Genomic DNA, 20,120 nt, shown 5'->3' with positions numbered 1-20,120 from the left:
AGGGTCATGTCAATAGAAGGACCTGAGATTGAGGAATCATGAGCTTTTTCTGGACAATGCACCAACCACTGCCACGGACAGAAAGGTCTGGAAATTTGGTCAATGTTGTTCTTCTGCATCTTTTATACTAGGTGTGGTAAGACCCAGGAGCTAACCCACAGCCTGTCCATCATCCATCAAATCCTCCCTTTACACCCCTACACACAACTAGCATACTGTTCAGACAGCCCAAACACTCTTAGGTCAACCTCTTTTCCTCCCATACACAATAATAAAACAAACAGGGAGAATAAGAACCTGGATACGTGAAAGTAGGATGACAGTCATCCTGGTTGCTTGGGGCTGAGGGAGTTCTTGCAATTGAAAAGTTGGTGGGGTGTGATGGCAAAGTCCTTAAGCCTGGCCTCAAGATGGGGGCTAAGTGAAACCAGTTTGAGATCTCCTACCAAACTAGGATGTTGAAGAAATTTTCACCTGGAACTGCTGATTCAAAGCTGTATAAAGTACTCAGCAGGGAGCCAGCCACACAGTGAGAATGCACTCATTCGATTGCTTATTCATCAAACATTATTGAGGAAATACTATGTATAAGGAAGATTTTATGTGCCGGGCTCTGCCCTCATGGAAATTACATCTAGGTTGTATGTTTGTGTGGGGACAGACAACTAGATATATACTAAGATGTCACTTAGTGATAAATGCTCCAATGGAAAGGAAAGCAGATTAAGGATATAGTGGACCTGTGGTGTCTACTTAGATGGATCAGTGACAGTTTCTCTGAGGAGGTAATATTTGAGAAGAACTAGTTCGCAACTGAAATGAAGGAGCAAGCCGCAAGAATGTCAAAGGGGGAAACAAAAGCAAAGACCCTAGGAGGTGAGTGTGGCTGGGCAAGAACAGAAGGCGATCACTGGTGCAGGATGAAACTACTGGTGGCACTGAAGTGGCAGGGGTCATATGGTTTAGAGCCTTGCAAATTAAAGTAAGCCCATTGGGCTGAATTCCATTTAGTACTTTTTTTTTTTTGTAGTGCTGGGGATCAAACCCAGGGCCTTGTGCATGCTAAACACATGCTCTACCATTTGGCTTATATCCCTAGCCCTAGGACTTTATGTTTTAAATGTCAGTTGTTATAATAAAGACAATTTTATTTTTCCTTATCCTTTGCTGGTAGCTCTATTACCTGATATTTTTCTTTATTTAATGACATTTCATAGCTGTACAATTTATGGGGTACAATTTCATTATTGATGCATGTATACGTTGCATATTGATCAAATCAGGGCAGTTAGCCTATCCATCGCCTTGTATATTTATCATTTCTCTGTGGTTGAGAATACTCAGAATCCTCTCTTCTAATTACTTTGAAATGTATTTTACCAGTAACCAGAGTCACTCTCTTGTACCATAGAGTACCAGAACTTATTTCTCCTATCTGTTGTAATTTTGTACCTTTGACCACCCATCATCCCCTGACGCCAACCTTGCTCCAAATTCTAGTGGCCATTTCTTTGAATTTTTTTTTTTAATTTATTTTATTTTTATCAGGGTCTGGCTATGTTATCCATGCTGGCCAGGAAGTCCTGGGATGAAGTGATCCTCCTACCTCAGCCTCCAGAGTAGTCAAGTAGTGGAACTGGCCCTGATGAAGTCATCTATCCTAAGGTTCCACGTGGAAGTGAGGCCATGCGGGCTTTGCTTGCTCTTTTTCTGCTCAACATTGCTTCATTCTTTCGAACAAAAATCCTGTAGTGAACGTCTGCTTTTTCATTCAATAAATGAAACTATTCCAGGCAGTGGGGATTAAGTTTATTTTCTCAACCCCCTTACGACCTAGTTGGGGTACAGACGCGTGTGTGGTCACAACACTGAAAACACACGGAAACACGGCGGTCAGTTTTGAGGGAGACACACTACATCCGGGAGAGCGACCCCAGTTCAATTGCTAACAGGAGACAGGAATCACTTCCAGAGCATCAGGGGAGGGGCCAGGCTGAGGCAGGAAGTAACCCTGCGCCATGATTGGCGCTGGTCTGCAGGCAGTACCCGGTTTTGTTGGGTAGTGCGCATTGGAGGGTTCGTTAGGGACTGGAGTGCGATTGGCTTGTGTCGTGTGACCCCAGTGAGTGACTGTGTGAAGGACTGTGGTGGCGAGTGTGTAAAACCGAACGCAAAGGGAATTTGAAGGCAGGGCACGTGACATGACTGAGCCGGAAGGAAAGTTCTGGAAAATTCTTTAGAGTTTCTAAATCCCATTTAAAAATTTTGCATGTATATTATCATAATATCGTATATTATATTGACATAGTATATGTCATAAAAAATCCAGTTTGGGTACTAAAATGTGTGTATAGCAATCTTTTTTTTTTTTTTTTTTTTTTTTCAAAATAGTGGATAAAAAGGTTCCATTGCTGTGGAAGAACCGTCTTCTCTGTGCATGCTTTTAACAGAATTTCTCATCATTTGAGCCCTGGCACCACCGCTCATCCTCTCCATTTCCCCGAGAGCGCCACGGGCCGGGGTTTCTGTTGGGAGCTGAAAAAAACTGTCCGTCCTCTCCTGAAGGTCAGGTTAATGGAATCTAAGAAAAGCCTTGTTTGGGGGTGCAGTCCCTAAGGCGGGATGTTTTTTCTCTTTCATCATGGAGAGCCCCCTCCCCCCAGTCCCTGCTTGTGGCCTCCGGAAGCAGCATCTTGGTGACCTGTGGAGCCCAGGAGGAAGGAATCCAGTGGTAAATTCCATCCTTAAGTAGGGCTTAAGAATCTGCCCACGGCTGCTGCTTCAGCTTCCCACTTAGGAAAATGTGACCGATGAAGTCTTCGGTGAAGGTGTTTGGGGACACTGATATGTGGAACATGTGCTCCAACCTCTGCCACAGCCAGGAGGCAGAATTTAAGTTTGCCCACTGACAGCTGCTGGGTGTTAGCCCTGGAATGTTAATCCGTACAGAAAGCTTGGATGAAAGGCCACAGCTTTAGCAGCTGTACTAATGGTCTCATCCATCAAATGACCCTCTCCCCTTCACCTTTCTGTTGTCAGTTGTGATGAAAATTGGATAGGAAATCTTAAGAGGCAGATTATTTTTATTTACTTTTTAAAAATATGAGCCTTTAAATATTTCCCAAAGTAATAAACACATTAAAAAATATAATGAACCATAATGAAGAAAAATTTTATTTTTTTCAAATTTATTCTTTAATTGACAAAATTGCAGGTATTCGTCATGTACTCCATGATGTTTTGAAATATTTTTGTGTTATGCATATATTTGTATGCACACACATACAGTCACACCTATATGCATGCACACAAAAGGAAATATTTAAATGTAGCTAATTATAGATATTTTGCCTCCCATATTTATTTTGTGGTGAAAACACATACACTCTCAGCATCTTTCAAAAATAATCCATAATTCTTATTAATAATTATTTTATCTAATTATAATGAATTATTAATAGTATAATAATTATTAATATTGTCATTAGGTACAGGAATCATGCTGTGTAATACATTTCTTGAATTTATTCCTCCCATTTAAATGTAATTTTTATCCTTTAAATAACATTTGCCCAAACAGCTCCTAAAATTTTATCACAGAGGTTATGTCTATCTTGGTTAAATCCCTTCCCACCATTTTCTAACATGTTTGTATGTGTTCCTAAACACATGCAACTGAAGTATCAGTTTGTAAGCACAGTTTTGTATTCTGCTTTTAGAACATATTTTGTAATTTTTTTGATGATATAAAGCACAGACCCTCCCCAATTTATGATAGGTCTGTGTACAGACAGAAGTTCTGGTTTTGCAAGTGTATGAAAGCCATACATATATACATATATATAATAGAAACTGAAATTTGAATTTTGGTCTTTTCCCAGGCTAATATGCAGTAGAACTGTCTCTTGAGTTGCAGCTCCCAGTCAGCCCTCTGATCACCAGGGGAAACAACTGATATCTGATGTCTTGTGTTTCTAAGCTAGGATGGTTGGTAGGTTAGATGTATTAAATGCATGTTTGGAGTAGGATATTTTCAATTTATCATGGATTCCTGGGCAATAACCTCACTGGAAGTCCAAGGTTTATCATTTATGTTTACTACAAAAAAAGTAAAATGTGTAAATCTAACAAAATGCACAGGACTTACATGTTAGAAACTACAAAACACTGATTAAGTCAAGATATAAATAAATGGAGAAATAGACTGTAGTCATGAAATGGAGAACTCAGCATAGTAAAATATCAGTGAACTAATGAACCGGTTTACTGCAAGTCCTTTCAAAATTTTTAATTCTGGCTTTAAAATTTGATATGCAATATTCAAGTGTTGTAGTATTTCCCTCAATGAAGAATTTTTAATAGCTTTGTGTAAGTATAATTGGCATGTAATAAACAGCACATTTAAAGTATACAGCCTAAGTTTGATGTGTACACACTTGTATAACCATCGTCTTAGTTAATAATAAGCATGTTCATTAACCCCAAGACGATTCTTGCTCTCTCCTACTGTCTTCTTTATTCTCCCTTAACTTCCCTCTGCATACCATTAGTTTTTTTTTTCTGTCACTATAGATTAGTTTTCATTTTCTAGAAATTTTATATATATGGAATCATACAGTATGTACTTTTTTGGAGAGGTGTTGTGCTACTTTCAATAAGTGTAATTATCTGCTGGGAATGGTGGCACATGCCTCTAATCTCAGTGACTGGGGAGTCCACGGCAGGAGAATAGCAAGTTTAAATCTAGTCTTGGCAACTTAGCAAGACCCTATCTCAAATTATAAAATAAAAAGAACTGGGGATGTGGTTCAGTGGTAGAGCACCCCTGGGTTCAAACCCCTGTACTATTAAAAAAAAAAGTAAATATTTTGAGATTTTTATTTTTTGGGGTAGAATTCCATTTATTTATGTTCCACAATTTATCCATTCATCTGTTGGTGGACATTCGGATTCCAGTGTTTGACTATTGGAAGTGAATATGCTGTAAACATTTGTGCCCAAGTGTTTATGTGGATGTATATTTTGATATCTCTTTGATAAATAACCATAAATGGAATGGCTGGCTCATATGTATAATTTATCAACTTTTAAAGAGCTGCCAAACTGTTTTCCAAAGTGGTTGTACCATTTTACATTATGACTAGTAGCTGTGAGAGGCCCATTTTACCACTTCTGGGCTAACTCTTGGTCTTTTAATCATTGAAATAGGTGTATAGTGGTGTCTCATGTTTTAATTGGTATTTTCCTATTGACTCATGATGCTGAGCATTTTTCGGTTTTTGAAATTCTGCATGTTTTCTCTCCTCCTCTTCCATCTCCTCCTTCTATTTTGTTGTCTTCTCTGTCATCTTCTCCGTCTTCTTCTCCTTTGTTGTTTTCTTCTTTTTACTCTTTTGATACTGGGGATTGAACTCAGGGATGCTTAACCACTAAGCCACATCCCCAGCCCTTTTATTTTTTAATCTTAGACAAAGTCTCACTAAATTGCTTTAGGTTGACCTTGAATTTGGCAATTCTCCTGCCTCAGCTTCCCAAGTGGCTGGGATTACAGGTGTATGCCACCGTACCCAGCATGCCTATTTTCTTTAGTGTAACATTTGTTTAAACCTTTTAAAGTTTTGGGTGTTTTTTTAATTGAACTTTTAGATTTGTTTTTTATTCAGAATACAAGTCTTTTATGAAGGATATAAATTGCAAAAACTATTTCTTAGCTTCTGGTTTATCTTTTCATTCTTCACAACAGTATTTAATGAAGAGCAGAAGCTTTAAATTTTGATGAAGTCCAATTTATTAATTTTTCTTTCATGGCTTATGCTCTTAGCGTTAGATCTAAGAAATTATTGCCTAATCTAAGGTCACAAAGATTTTCTCTTAAGGTTTACATTTAGTAGTTTTCATGATTGTGGTTTTGATTTCTTCTTTGACCCAAAATTTCAAGAGACATTATGAAAAATTTGTCTTTGTTTTTGTTTCAAACTGTTGTTATTAATTATAGACATATTTGAGATTATGAGATGAACAATTTATACTGTAAAGGATTGAGATTGGTAGGGGTTGAGAGGTGGGGAAGATTAGATGCTAGAAGGTGGAAGAAGGAGTACGTGAAGTATAGTCTTTTCTAGATTGCATTTTTGTTCTACTGCTTTCCTTCTTTCTGAAGGCCGGCTTTGATATTGTACTTCTCCAAAGTTATTTTATCCTTCATCCCTCTTTTCATAGTTCATTCTCTCCCTCTATGTTCCCCTCACTCCCTCTTTCCTCTTTTCTTCTCGCTCTCCCTCTTTCCCTCTTTCAGCTAACCTACCTGAAAATCCTATGTGTGCTACCTTCAGTAAATCTAGAATTCATCCACTTCTGATCCTCTCCTAATGCTATTTCTCTGGTGTAAGCCATTGACATTTTTTAACCTTTTATTTTGCAATAGGTGCATAATCGGTTTCCCAGTTTCTTCCTTTGCTCTCTTCATTCTTTATACAAGCCAGCAGACAAAGTGATTCTTTTAAAATGCATGTTGATATCACTTTTCTTCTTCAAATCCTCCAAAGCTTTCCTGCTTCACTCTGAGGTAAAGGTAAAAGTAAGGCCTTAGAGTGGTACTCAGTCCCTAGATGATCTGCATCCCTGGTTTTTCTCTCATGTTAGAACTGTCTGTCTCATTCATTTCTTTCAGCCACATTGACCTTCTTCCTGTCGCTGCAGCTCACCCACTTACCTACTCTCTATAAAATTGTGACTGACTTCCTCTACTTTTAATTTTTCACTAGCACTTATCATCTTATACATTATATGGTTACTTACTTGTTTCTTGCTTTTCTCTCTTCTAGAATATGTTTTGTTCCCTACTTAGAGCGGTATTTAACACACAGTAAATATTTAATATCTATTTATGGAATGGTTAAATGAGTGGGTCTGTTTGGAGAGGTGTCATAAGAGAATGTTTTCCTTAGTAATTTGTAACAGTCTAGAGAAATTTAATAAAAATAAGCTCTATAAAAGATGTTAATATGTGTCTGTGGGAAACTTGGGGGAAGGGGCAGTGGATGGTAATGGAGGTACAAAATAAATGTTAAAATAGGTAGGTGAGAACTGTACCTGAAAGTAAATAATTTTCCAAATTAAAATATAAGTCTTTTAGTTAATAAATTTACCGTAGGTTTTATTTATTTAACATGAAGAGAAAAATGAACGTGATAAAGCAAGCGATTAAAAATAGCACATTTTGTGCATTTCTCAACCACTTGGCAACATCAGGCAGGTGTGTTTACTCTGCACTAATTTTTGTGTGCACCTCCCGGCTCTTCACTCGAAGTTTGTTGACCTGGGATTCTGCGATGTCAGCCCGTTCTTCAGCCTCCTCCAGCTCATGTTGGAGCTTGCGGAATTTAGCTAGATTAGCATTGGATTGTTCCTCCTAAGAATAGAGAGAGAATTGTGACTTTTGTCCTCATTGTACTTGTCATTACACAGGATTATTTCCTCTAGTCAGATACTTCTTTCTCATGTTCTGTTTGCCACATCTGACTTAAAATCTAGAGAGAATTCATAACTTCATTTTCAATTTTTACTTGAAAGAAGAAAAGGAGAAATAGTTTTGGAGTACAAGGGTCAGCCTCTTGTCAAGCCCAGATATTATTCATGGTGCATGTCCTGGGCTGGAAAGGAAGAAGACCCAGATATCCCAATAGAGTTCAGTAAGTAAATGTAAGGTCAAATTATAACTTAGGAAAAATCCCACAAGTATTGTTTTGCCATGTTTGACTCAGCCTATAGAGAAAGGCAAGGAAGAGAAAGACCACCTCTGTTAGTTTGACTCATTGCCATTTGTGCCTCCTTTCCTTTTCTGTTCTCCTTCTCTTCCTTCCTTCCTACCCACCACATGTATCTGGAAGAGTTCAGGGGACAACCAGGAAATGTATGGCTGGAGAATCTTCCAACATCTTCCCCCCCCCCAACCCCCCAGTGCTGAGAATTGAACCTAGGGCTTCATGTATGCAAAGCATGCACTCTACCACTGAGCTACACCCCCAGCCCTTTCACCACGATCTTAAGGTAGCTAGAGCAGACACAGGAACAAGAGCCCCCATTGATGATACTGGTAGGGAGTGAACAAGTCACCAGTTCAGGTAAAAGATTGGTGTGGCTTTTAAGAACCATTCGTTTTGCATAAATCTGAAGGGAGAGGAATATTCATCCTGGTGTTAGAGTTTCTACTATATATTCTTTGCAGCTATCAAGTAAGTGGGTTATTTAGAACTTTCTTTATCCCCCATCCCTTACAAAATGCTTAATAATAAAAATATATTCTCTTGAAGTCCTAATTTGCAATTAAGATCTAGGGGATAAATTCATATTTATAAATTCACCTTTCTTAATATATATAAATGGTAGATTCTTTGTTCCTTTTTTCTCATTAACACATTCTTTTAACCTCAGTAGGAATTTGCTTCTATTCTCAAGGGCTTAAAAAATACTTACAGCCTCCTCAGCTTGTCTTTTGTATGATTTCACTTTTGCTTGCAATTTATCCACTAAGTCCTGTAGCCTGAGAACATTCTTTCGATCTTCCTCAGTCTGAAAGTTTGAAAATGTGCATTCAACCCAAAGAAATTAGTCCAACTATGGGTAGTAAAATAAATTAGTTGGTATGATGGCAGGTGGACCAGGGGGAAACTTGACCGACTCTGAGGATTCCCTCATTGTATTAACAGTGGCCACTCTTGTTAAATGTCTGCTTTTTGCAGGCATTGTATTAGGGAATTACATACATCTTCTCTAACCCCTACCTCTCTTCCCTGGCAAGTAGATGCTGTTATTTCTGTTTTATAGATGAGGAAACTAAAGCTTAAGCTTAAGAGTGATCAGTAGTTTATTCAAGTTCAAAAATCAACAGGCCAAACTAGGATTAATACTCGGTTTATCTACTCAGTTCTTTTCTCTGATATGCCATTTCCCTTTTTTCTTCTCCTCTTTCTCCTCTTTTTCTTTCTTTCTTTCTTTTTTTTTTTTTTTTTTTTTTTTTTGGTGTATTTGTGTGTGTGTGTGTGTGTGTGTGTGTGTTTTGGGGGGGATTAAACCCAGGGTCTTGCCCATACTTAGTACATGCTCTACCACTGAATTATATCTCCATCTCTGTGTTATTTTCTAAAGACCTCCCTAATCTTCCTAGCTGAGTATATGTATATGATAGGAAACCATCTTTTACCCATTATATGTACGGAGGTAAGATGTATCTGTTTGTGAGTGCCACATAAATAGTCCCCAGGGTTTCATTTTCCCTCTGGGTAAGGGAGTCTGGATATTCTAGAAAGCTGTTCCCCTTACCTGGTAGGTGAGTTCCTTTACTCTTCTTTCATGTTTCCGAAGCCCTTTGACAGCCTCTGCGTTACGTTTCTGTTCATTTTCAACCTCTCCTTCAAGTTCACGTACCTGCAACCAAGAAACACTTGTAATTAGTTTATGGGATATTAATTAGACTACAACCTACTGAAGGTATGGGCTAGGTGTCCCTTGCCCCAAGATATGAATGGAAGCCATATGTAGGAGGCAGTGCTCCTTTTCCTTTCTCAAGTTCATAAAGATTGAAACACCCACCCTGGCCTCCAGTTTCTGGATCTGCTTCTTGCCGCCCTTCAGAGCCAGCTGCTCAGCCTCATCCAGACGGTGCTGCAGGTCCTTCACCGTCTGTTCCAAGTTCTTCTTCATCCGCTCCAGGTGGGCGCTGGTGTCCTGCTCCTTCTTTAGTTCCTCAGCCATCATGGCGGCCTATTTAGCAAATAAATCAAGAAAATAATGACACCTGCTGGTAGCAGTTACTGCAGGTATGTCAAGAAGACAAATGCACATCTTGCTCACATCAGTGATGGCTTTCTTGGCCTTCTCTTCTGCATTGCGTGATTCTTGAATTACTTCTTCCACTTCGCTTTGGAGTTGTGAAACATCATTTTCCAGTTTCTTCTTGGTGTTGATGAGGCTAGTGTTCTGGTAAAAAATGGCAGTGGAAATTGACAAGATTTTCAGTTTGCCCTTTTCACATTTTACAAATGTTTTGTTGTTGGCTTGATACCAACATTTCATCAAGCTTTAAATGTTTGTTCAGTGCCGAAATCAGTCATTTGCACAGTTTGAAACTCCTTCATTCTCTCTCCAGCAGTCATCTAATTTATGTATAAGGACCTCTAAAATTTAAGAATGCTCCTATTGATGGACATTAATTATTTGCTCTTTCAATTATATTTTAATAAGACATCACTAATATTCTATTCTTTTTATTTTTTATGTTTTGGTACTGGGGATTGAATTTCGGGGTGCTTTACCACTGAGCAACATTTCCCAGCCATTTATTTTTTATATTTTTATTTTGAGAAAGGGTTTTGCTAAGTTATGTAGGGCCTTGCTAAGTTACTTAGGCTGGCTTTGAACTTGTGATCCTCCTATCTCAGCTTCTCGAGTGGATGGGACCTGGCACTACTATTCTATCCTTAAAAGGTCAGGAATACTGTGTTAGAAAAGAGTAGATTCTTTTTTGTAAGTGCCTGAAACAGGAAGTTTCTCAGAAGGTGAGCTTTCATTGCTTGCTTCCTTGGGTAATTCTGAATTTGTTAAATTTTCAACCCAGTATTCTCAAAGAGAAGCAAAACTGCTTCCATGGATATCAGATAATGCTTGGAAGTGCATTTTTTTGTGTGTGTGTCACAATGACTAGGAGTTGCTATTGCACTTAATGCCTGTGCATGTCAGGGATGCCAAAGATCCTGTGAAGCACAGAGACAGTGGATACAGTGAAGCCAAATATGGCAGTGGCCCTAATGAGCGCCCTGTATGGAACATTTTCAGAGTTTGGAGACACAGATGTCTTTACTCAAATTTATTCTACCTCATAGTTTTGAAGATAATCTGAAGAGGCAAACCTCAATTTTAAGTTAACAACAATAACAACAACAACACTTTTTGGCAGAGAATCTTAAAAAATAAAATAAAAAAGTTAAATAGGAACACACACCCAAATCACCCATAATCCCATCACCCGAAGGTAATGGCACTTGATATTTTAAAGCATATCTCTCATTCTTGTTTATATATCCATATTTATAGAAACAAATCTGACTGATCACTTACCAATAATCAGCTTTTGACTCACCTGGGTGTGGAGGAGCTGGACACGCTCGCTGGCATCCAGGAGCTCCTGTTCTGCGATTTTCCTGCTCCTCTCGGTCTGCTCCAATGTGGCCCTCAGCTCCTCAATCTCAGCCTGAAGCAGGTTGGCTCTGCGCTCCACGATTGCCAGCTGCTCCTTCAGGTCCTCCTGGCCCCGGAGGGCATCATCCAGGTGCAGCTGGGTTTCCTATTAAGTAAAAAAAAAAAAAGATTTTAGATATTATGAAGAGGATGGGAAACATCACAGGAGACAAACCAGAAGAATGTACTGGTACCAGGAACAGGAAATGACATGCATGTCATTTGAATGAATTTGAGAATGGTTATATTGCTTGCTTATAGAGGACATAGATTTTTGTTCTTTTTCTGCCTTTAAGTAGTTATTTAATGTGTGAGTCATGAATGTTTATCCTTGTGCATATGTTCTACATAGTACATAGTATCTGTTATCTCGTTTGATCCTCACAGTAATCCCATGAGGTGGAACATTTCATTCTTATTTTGGAGAAAAAGGAACAGAAGTTCTGAAAGGCTAAATAACTTGTTAAAAATCAGGCAGCGACAAAACAGACTCAACCTAGGCCTGTCTGATACCAAATTCTGTGTATGTTTATACCTTAATCTTTGGGCTTCTCTTTGCTTTTCTTTATATGGTATCTTAAAATATTTTGTTCTATGTGCCTTTAATTTAGTTGCCTTCATACATTCAGTGACATAATTTGTTAAAAGACAAAAAAAGGGCTCACCCCTAGCAAAGTATTTGGGGAATGACAGCCAGGTAACTTCCTTGACTGGTCTGAGAGGCTAATGTGGACCCATTTACCTTCAGGATCCCTTGGGTATTCCTGTAGTTCCTCAAGCTCTCTGCAGCCAAGCGATTGGCGTGGTTCAGCTGGATTTCCATTTCATTCAGATCTCCTTCCATCTTCTTTTTGACTCTCAGAGCATCATTCCTGCTTCTGATCTCTGCATCCAGGGTGCTCTGCATTGTCTCCACCACCCTAATGTGGTTTCTCTTCAGCTGGTCAATTTCCTCATCTTTTTCAGCAATTTTCCTATCAACTTCAGACTTGACTTGGTTCAACTCAAGCTGGATACGCAGAATCTTTCCCTCTTCATGTTCAAGAGATGCCTGAACAAAACAGTGATCAATTAATAATGAAAAAAATGTGAGTATCTGGAGCCTATCCCATTGTGACCCAAACTTATTAATATATAAGTTTATCTAATTGTGCAAAGCACAATAGAGAAACCTAGGCAAAATAATGCTTTTGTTTATCCACTCACAAATTATATAGGACAGCTTTGTAATGAAGATGCTTTGTTACAAAAAGATTCTTTTTAGTAGTAGCAAAGTTGTGTGATTAAATTTAATGTGTAGTAAACATGAACTCAATCTGTTTTATAAATTAAAATGTTCATGATATACTAATCTGGTATAGAAACTATCATTTTAAAAATATATATTTCTCTGATTATATAATATATGTTCATTTTAGAATGTAGGGGCAATGTATAAGAATGAATTTAAAACCACCAATTGTGCCTCTACTGAGAGATAGTCATCTTAATGTGTTTTTTCCCCATCTTAATATGTTTTCCCATTTCTACATATTTTTTACATAATCAAAGTTGTACATGCAACTCTGTATGCTGATTTTAAAAAGCAAATATTTTGATCTATCATAAATATTTCCCCATATTAATCCTATTTGGTGGCTATATGGAATGCCATTATATGGCTAGTCTATAATTTTTTTTGTCCATTTTTATCTTACAGTTTTTCTTCTTTTTAACTTTATTTTCTTGGGATAAATCCTTACAATTAACGGATCAGAAAATTTGTGTTTTTACAGCTTTTGATAACCATTGTCAGGTTGTTCTTCACAAATATCATACAAATTCAGATTGTCATCAGATCCATAATAATGTATAGATCTCATGGTACCCACTTTCAGTGTTTTCACTGATGTTTGTCTTGGGAGTTTTCTCACAACATAATTATATGTACCTCTGCTTCCTCTAAGGCAGCCTGAATTTCACATTTCTCTTGTTCCACTTGCTTCTTTATTTTCTCCAATTCATGGATTTGTTTCCCTCCTTCAGCAATCTGCTCTGTGAGATCAGAAATCTCCTCTGTGTGTGAAAAGACCAGGGAGAAGTAGTTAGACTCTAGCAACACAGGAAGGTCCTGTCAGGGCCGCATAGGCAGTGAGGGTCATGAGGACTCACGCTGCAAGTTCTTATTTTCCCTCTTTAGTGTTTCAAGTAGGTCCAGAGATTCCTCATAGGCGTTCTTCACCTTGAACAGCTCTGTACTGAGAGAACGGGACTCCTTCTGGGAGGCCTCAAGTTCAGCTTGAGTTTCCTCATATTTCTGTTTACATTCTGACAGGACCTGAGAAGCAATACATTGTCAGCAGATACATGGAGAAGGAAAACCAAATAACAAATTCATAAAGTTGAAGAAGGCTCGGCCACCTTGTCGAAATTCCTTTGCTTCTTATCGAGAGCTGCACAGGCAGCATTGGATCTTTCTACATCCAGCATGAGGTCCTCCACCTCATTCTGGAGTCGCTGCTTTGTCTTCTCCAGGGAAGCACATTTAGCATTCACAGCTTCAACATGTTCTTCAGCTTCCTGCAGACGCTGAGCCAGTTTCTTCCTAAAGAAGAAGCCAGGCAGTCAAGACCAGGGATAAAGTGAAAACCTCCATGGCTTCTCTCACAGTCCTGTTCAATACTTGCAAAACCCATTCTGTTTTCAAAACTGTGGGAGCCGAAACAGCTGTCTCGATTGATAAACTATATGGAAAGTTCTGAAGTAGTCAACAACTGAATTTATGTCCTTGGTATATCATTGAATTCTTAGAGGCTGCTATGGATGCTGCCATTGGGCCTTACTTCATTAGTAATTTGGAATTTTTAGGACTTTTGATTGGGGGTGGTTATGAAAATTATTATCAGGGAAAATCTGATTGATTTACATATCCTTTCTCATTTCAAAAAGGATTTGAGGCTAACTAGATATTTTATTGGGCAAAAATATACCCAGCATTATTTTCTCATACTTTCCATTTCTGTTCCATTTCCCCCCCTGAGAATAGCCAGTTTCTTCTAATTATATATATATTTGGACCATCTAAAAAAGAGAAATTGATAGAAAATCAGGAAAATTTCTATAGTTTAAGCAAAGGCATGATTATTTTTTGTTTAAAATTTTCTACATTGTTGTTTTATTTATAATTGTTTGCAAGGATATATTCTTAAGATACAAAAAACTTTAGTTTTGATATTCAAGAAAATACTGGAAGGCATCTTTGGTATATAAAAAGTTTTAAGAGATGTGTTTGTCTACTCAGTGCTTAAGAAGGTGGGTTCTTGAATCAGAATATCTGGTTCTAATCCCAACTATATACATTTATTAAGCATATATCTTTAGGTTCATTGGTTAACATCTTGTGGCTTCAATTTCCTCATCAGTAAAATAGGGATAAGAATAATGATATAATATTGTTATAAAAACTAAATTAGTGGATACATATCCACTAATACAGTACTTGACACATAGTATACACTCAGTGAATATTAGCTTGTCCTATTTTTATATTATCAAAATAATCACAGCTATTTCTAGGAGTTGCAGAGTTGCACTACTAAGAGACTATGTCTTTCTACTCCTCCAAGTTCACAGCACATACTTGGCCTCCTCCAGCTCCTCCGTGCGCTGGATGGCATCCGTCTCATACTTGGTCCTCCACTGGGCAACCTCACTGTTGGCCTTGGACAGCGCCCTCTGCAGCTCGGCTTTGCCTTCCTGCTCCTCCTCATACTGCTCCCGCAGCAGGTCACAGTCATGGCGGGAGGATTGCAGGGCGTGGGCCAGGGCATTCTTGGCCTATAGAAATGGCAATTCAGATACTTTAGTTCATGTATTTAGTGATACTTAGTTTATACAACTTAAGTTGTCCCTATTGAGCATGCTTAGATTTGATTAATCAAGAAGATTAATGGTAAAACTCACTTTAGTTTCTTCCTCTAGCTGACGTTTCAGCTCCTCAATCTGTTGGGTAGATGCTTGTTTGCTCCTTGAAAGTTGAGAGACTAAGGCATCTTTCTCATCTAATTGTCGGGAATATTCTCCTAAGAATAATTGAAGCAAAAGAATTTTTAGTGGCATAACAATAAGCCTCAAACTTCTTTGGTGTGTGTAATCTGCTTTTAAATATTGTTACAGAACTGGGAACTAACTAGCAGAACTGCCAGAAGAGGGTAACTAGTAAACTTATCTGCTCATCTTGCTTTTTTTCCTTTTTTATTCTGCCTAGAAAATTCTGATAGTTAGTTTGTCCTCCTCTGCATGGGGGTATTTCTATTTTTTCAGATCCCCTGAATCACTTTGACCTAGACCATAACCTTGGGACTCCAAGCAGGTGCATTTACCTGCTTCTGTCTGCAGGCGTGCCCTCTGCGCTGTCAGTTCGTTGATGAGCCGCTGCTGCTCTTCTTCCTTGGTCTTCAGCTCACTGACCTGATCCTCTAGAGTACGGCACATCTTTTCAAGGTTTACCTATGGGGCAGATGCCATGAAAGATAAAGATACTGAATGCAGCAAAAAATAAAAACGAAAGTTAGACTCTGATTCCTAAAACATTTTTAGCATGTATAAATTTATGTCGAGTGTGAGTAGAAAGTTATGTCAACTCTGTGGGATATGCCAGAGTTCAAGCATGGTGAGTACATAATGCCTCTGCATTGTTTGCTGTTGGAGACCATTCGTGTATTCCAATGATATTGACACTTGCTTAAAGTGAATTTTGAAATCCTCTTAGTGGGTCATAACCAGTAATTTTTTTTAAAGATAGAGAGAGAGAGAGAGAGAGAGAGAGAATTTTTTAAACATATTTTTATTTTTTAGTTTTCGGCGGACACAACATCTTTGTATGTGGTGCTGAGGATCGAACACGGGTCGCACGCATGCCAGGCGAGTGCGCTACCTCTTGAGCCACATCCCCAGCCCGATAACCAGTAATTTTTTAAAAAATGAAATAAAATGAATATATTAGGATAAAAATATTTTGAGTAGTGCTATAAAATGCCTGAAAACCATGTTTAATGCCAGAGAACAGTGGATGAGTATTTTTATGTCATTACCCTCATTTAGATTCAGTATTGAATACCTTGGCTTTGGAAATGGCCTCTGCGTTACTGCTGAGGTCATCAATCTCCATCTTCAGCTCACTCTTCTCTTTCTCCAGCTTCTGCTTGACCCGCTGCAGGTTGTCAATCTGCTCCCCAAGTTCAGCCACACTGTCTGCATGCTTCTTCCGAAGAGCAGCTGCAGTGGCTTCATGCTGCAGGGTGGCCTCCTCCAGGTCCCTGCGAAGTTTCTGGAACTCAGCTTCCCGCTTCTTGTTCAACTCCACTTGAGCTGAAGTGGCTCCACCAGCTTCTTCCAGTCGCTCACTGATCTCCTCCAGTTCCCTAGAGAGGTCAGAGCGCTGCTTCTCTGCTTTGGCCCTAGAGGCTCGCTCTGCCTCGATTTCCTCCTCCAGCTCTTCTATGCGGGCCTATGAGTGAAACAAGAACATTAACATCAACCCAGCTCAATTTTAGTGGTTTTGCTCTATAGAAAAAATAGAGGTGAGATGACTCACTTGCAACTCTTTGATCTTCTTCTGTAGTTGAATTTCTACTGCTTGCTCATCTTCAATTTTGCTGATCAAATTGCTGATTTCAAATTCTTTCCTGTAGAAAGAATGTCATTTTAATACCCATATTAATTGCAAAATGGTATCACATAAATTTTTTTTTTAGAGTTTTACTTTTTAAGCTTTTCATCAAGTTGCTGTTTGTCATTTTCTATATCCATTGTGGATTCTTGGGCCAATTTGAGGTCACCCTCTAATTTCCTCTTTGATCTTTCTAGGTCCATTCGAAGTTTCTTTTCTTGCTCCAGAGACCCTTCAAGCTAATGAAAAAATAAACATGTTAAAAATTGAAAGTATATTTGATAAATATTTCAAAAGGCCATTAAAAATGTGCTTACATCATCCACTTGCTGTTCAAGCTTGGTTTTAGCTTTCGTCAGGGTGTTGACTTTGTCCTCCTCTGCCTGCAGGTCATCCAGGGTCTGCTGGTGGGCCTCTTGGAGGGCCTTCTTCTCCTTGGTCAGCTTAGCAATGGTTTCATCCAGGCCTGCCATCTCTTCTGTGAGGTTTTTCACCTATAGGGGTTAAGAAAGAGGTGACCTCTGCTACTGACTGAGAAGAACCTGGATACAGTACAACAGAGTATGTTTCATACCTTGTTCTCTGTGGCATGCTTCTCCTTTTCAACCTTGGCCAGTGTCAGCTCAAGGTCATCAATGTCTTTCTTCAGTTCTGAGCATTCATCTTCCAGTTTCCTCTTCTTGGCAGTCAGCTCAGCGTTGATCTCTTCCTCATCCTCAGCTCTCTCGGTCACCTCTTTGATCTTGGCCTCAAGCTGGATTTTGTTTTTAATCAGTTGTTCACACCTTTCCTCTGCATCAGCTAAGCTATCTGCTTCCTGTGGAGAGATTCATTAAGACATTTAGAGAACTTGGTGTTGATTTTGAAACTTATTCTTTGCACAAAGTATTAGTGTTTTATTGAATTCTGTTGAATTTTTCAGTATGAATATAAATTCCACTTTAAGTGAACCTTATTACATGGCCTGAAGAAATGTGGCTAATTAGACGTGAGATTTAGGTTCAGAAGTTCACTTGTCTCCATAATGATTGGATCATAGATGCCATTGACTCTGAAAAATAGTGTGTAGAGGAGTGAGAGACATCTAGACAGTGCAAAAGGAAGTCTGGATTCTTGGGCAAATTGTTTTATTTCTCTTATTCTTGTTTTTTTTCCCCTATATGTAAAAAAGGAGACTGGAATAAATGATTGCCAAGGGCCTTTCAGCTGTAATGTTCAAAGATGTTGATTAAATGAAATCAATTAGTTTTGATTTTGTTTGTTCCCTCCTCTTATCAACAACTAGTTGCCGGATTTAATTTAAAAAATAAAAGAAAAAATAACTTAAACACTATTAAGCATTTTATTAAGCTGAAACCTTTTTGACAGTCCATAACAACACTATAATTATTTAACATTTCCATTTCCATTTAAAGAATTACCTATTAGCTTCAAAATGAACTTTAGAATGTATACGTAATTCTGAGAAACTGTATAGAGAGCTTTGTAAAATTTTTTTATAAGTGACTGATTAAAGGACTCATATTAAAATCAATTCAGCCAACAACTTATTAGATTAACTCTGCCTCAGGGAATTTCTTTAACTTCTCACAGTTTGTTTTGTTTATATCTTACATTTTAAAAAATTATTTGAAAATAAGTGTAATAAAAAAGGGTGATAATGATACTCTTATGGTTCCTTTGCTTTTTTAAAAATGGTGATGTATTCAATAAGTATTCTCTAACTGATCATGACTATGGAAAGAGGTAAAGATAGGCTGTGGTTCCTGTGTTTTGAGAAAAGTGTAACTTTCATATAAATGAAACTATCAGAGGAAACATTGAAAATCACTTAAAATTTAGGAAAACTATCCTCTTTATAGCTTCCTTATGACATGTTGGGCTTGTTGAACTAAGGAAATGGGAGGTTATGTTTGTCCAGAATGCTGGTGACAAATATACTTCTCACCCTGACAGAACTCCTTGACTCATAAACAGAGGCCTAGGAACTCTTCTTTGCATCAAAGGAGGAATTGGGAGGCTGCATTGCTTGGCCTCCTTCTTTGGTAGTTCAGTTCAAGTCAATGCAAGTATGTTTATTATGTTTAATCTCAGGTGTTGAGGAAAGGAGGTATAGAGACAAAGAATATTAACTGTAATTTTTGAATTTGAAGACAATCTCATACACTTGTGTTTAGAAAATAAGACTATACTCTTAAGGCCAAGACAGTGCAGCCAAGACAAAGAAATAAAATACTTCACTGAGATCTGGGGGCTTTACTTTCAATTAGATTCTATTGTGGCAATTAAATTTTGTGATGTTATTGAATAAATTCTTCAATCTTCCCTTTTCCCTTTTGTAACTTGGATGTAATTGTGCTTTTCCTTCCTCACATAATATGGGAAGATCAGGAAATACTTACAACAATAACATCAAAACCTGAGATTTTTTTTTTCAAGAAAAGACAATTTTGTTAGTTAGACTCTATGCTCATTTCAGATAAAGATTTGGTAACATAGAGTGTTCAGAATATGGGGTACTTACAGACTGAACCTGGAGTTGCAAGTCATTTTTCTCTTTCAGGAGAGTGACCATTTTTTCCTCCAGTTCCTTCCTTTTTGCCTCTGACTTGGCAAGTTCATCCTTGGTTTTCTGAAACTCTTCCTTCATGGTAGCCATCTCCTTCTCAGTCTCCGCACTCTTGAGGAGGGGCTTGATCTTGAAGAAGAGTTTCATCCAGGGCCAGTGCTTGACATTCATGAATGCACGGACATTGTACTGAATGCAGAAAATGGCTTCTCTGAAATGACATAAAAATATCAGTGTTGCCAGGTACAGTGGCACATGCCCGTAATCCCAGCAACTCAGGAGGCTAAGGCAGGAGGAGGATTTTAAGTTCCGGCCAATCTCAGCAACTTAGTGAGGCCCCAAGGACTTAGCAAGTCCCTGTCGCAAAATAAAACATTAAAAAAGGGCTATGGATGTGGCTCAGTGTTAAGCAACCCTGGGTTCAATCCTCCTTACCAAAAAAACAAAAACAAAACAATATCAGTGTAGATTGATCCATTAGATGCAATATTATTATGACTATTGCACCTGAACTGTTCTTTTAATGATAATCTTTGTACATGAATGTCAGATTCTGTATATGCAAAATTTACACACATGTACTCTGAACACTCACATTCATAGTTTGCAGTCCTCAGCACAACTACTTTGCTAATAAGTTCTGTTCCTATTGAGCAATTCTTTTTT

General features: G+C 38.2%; 1 protein-coding gene across 1 annotated transcript in view; it reads right to left on the bottom strand.

The window, feature by feature from the left end:
* Positions 1 to 7,261: 7,261 nt before the first annotated feature.
* Positions 7,262 to 20,120, bottom strand: part of LOC114101700 (myosin-8) — a 29,149-nt gene continuing 16,290 nt past the window's right edge. The window contains exons 20-38 of the mRNA XM_027946800.2: positions 19,410 to 19,665; positions 17,460 to 17,702; positions 17,203 to 17,379; positions 16,979 to 17,124; positions 16,811 to 16,901; positions 16,334 to 16,723; positions 15,597 to 15,723; positions 15,178 to 15,296; positions 14,855 to 15,051; positions 13,636 to 13,819; positions 13,387 to 13,552; positions 13,166 to 13,290; positions 11,978 to 12,286; positions 11,138 to 11,341; positions 9,853 to 9,978; positions 9,592 to 9,762; positions 9,322 to 9,426; positions 8,476 to 8,571; positions 7,262 to 7,411 (exon numbers count right to left, since the gene is read on the bottom strand). Of these exons, the coding sequence (XP_027802601.1) occupies positions 7,262 to 7,411; positions 8,476 to 8,571; positions 9,322 to 9,426; positions 9,592 to 9,762; positions 9,853 to 9,978; positions 11,138 to 11,341; positions 11,978 to 12,286; positions 13,166 to 13,290; positions 13,387 to 13,552; positions 13,636 to 13,819; positions 14,855 to 15,051; positions 15,178 to 15,296; positions 15,597 to 15,723; positions 16,334 to 16,723; positions 16,811 to 16,901; positions 16,979 to 17,124; positions 17,203 to 17,379; positions 17,460 to 17,702; positions 19,410 to 19,665 (3,382 nt within the window). The remainder of the gene's footprint in view (positions 7,412 to 8,475; positions 8,572 to 9,321; positions 9,427 to 9,591; positions 9,763 to 9,852; positions 9,979 to 11,137; positions 11,342 to 11,977; positions 12,287 to 13,165; positions 13,291 to 13,386; positions 13,553 to 13,635; positions 13,820 to 14,854; positions 15,052 to 15,177; positions 15,297 to 15,596; positions 15,724 to 16,333; positions 16,724 to 16,810; positions 16,902 to 16,978; positions 17,125 to 17,202; positions 17,380 to 17,459; positions 17,703 to 19,409; positions 19,666 to 20,120) is intronic.

Source organism: Marmota flaviventris, chromosome 17, assembly GCF_047511675.1.
Source record: "Marmota flaviventris isolate mMarFla1 chromosome 17, mMarFla1.hap1, whole genome shotgun sequence".
NCBI lineage: Eukaryota > Metazoa > Chordata > Mammalia > Rodentia > Sciuridae > Marmota > Marmota flaviventris.
The sequence above is the reverse complement of the archived record's forward strand: the minus strand, read 5'-3'. Positions and strand labels throughout refer to the sequence as shown.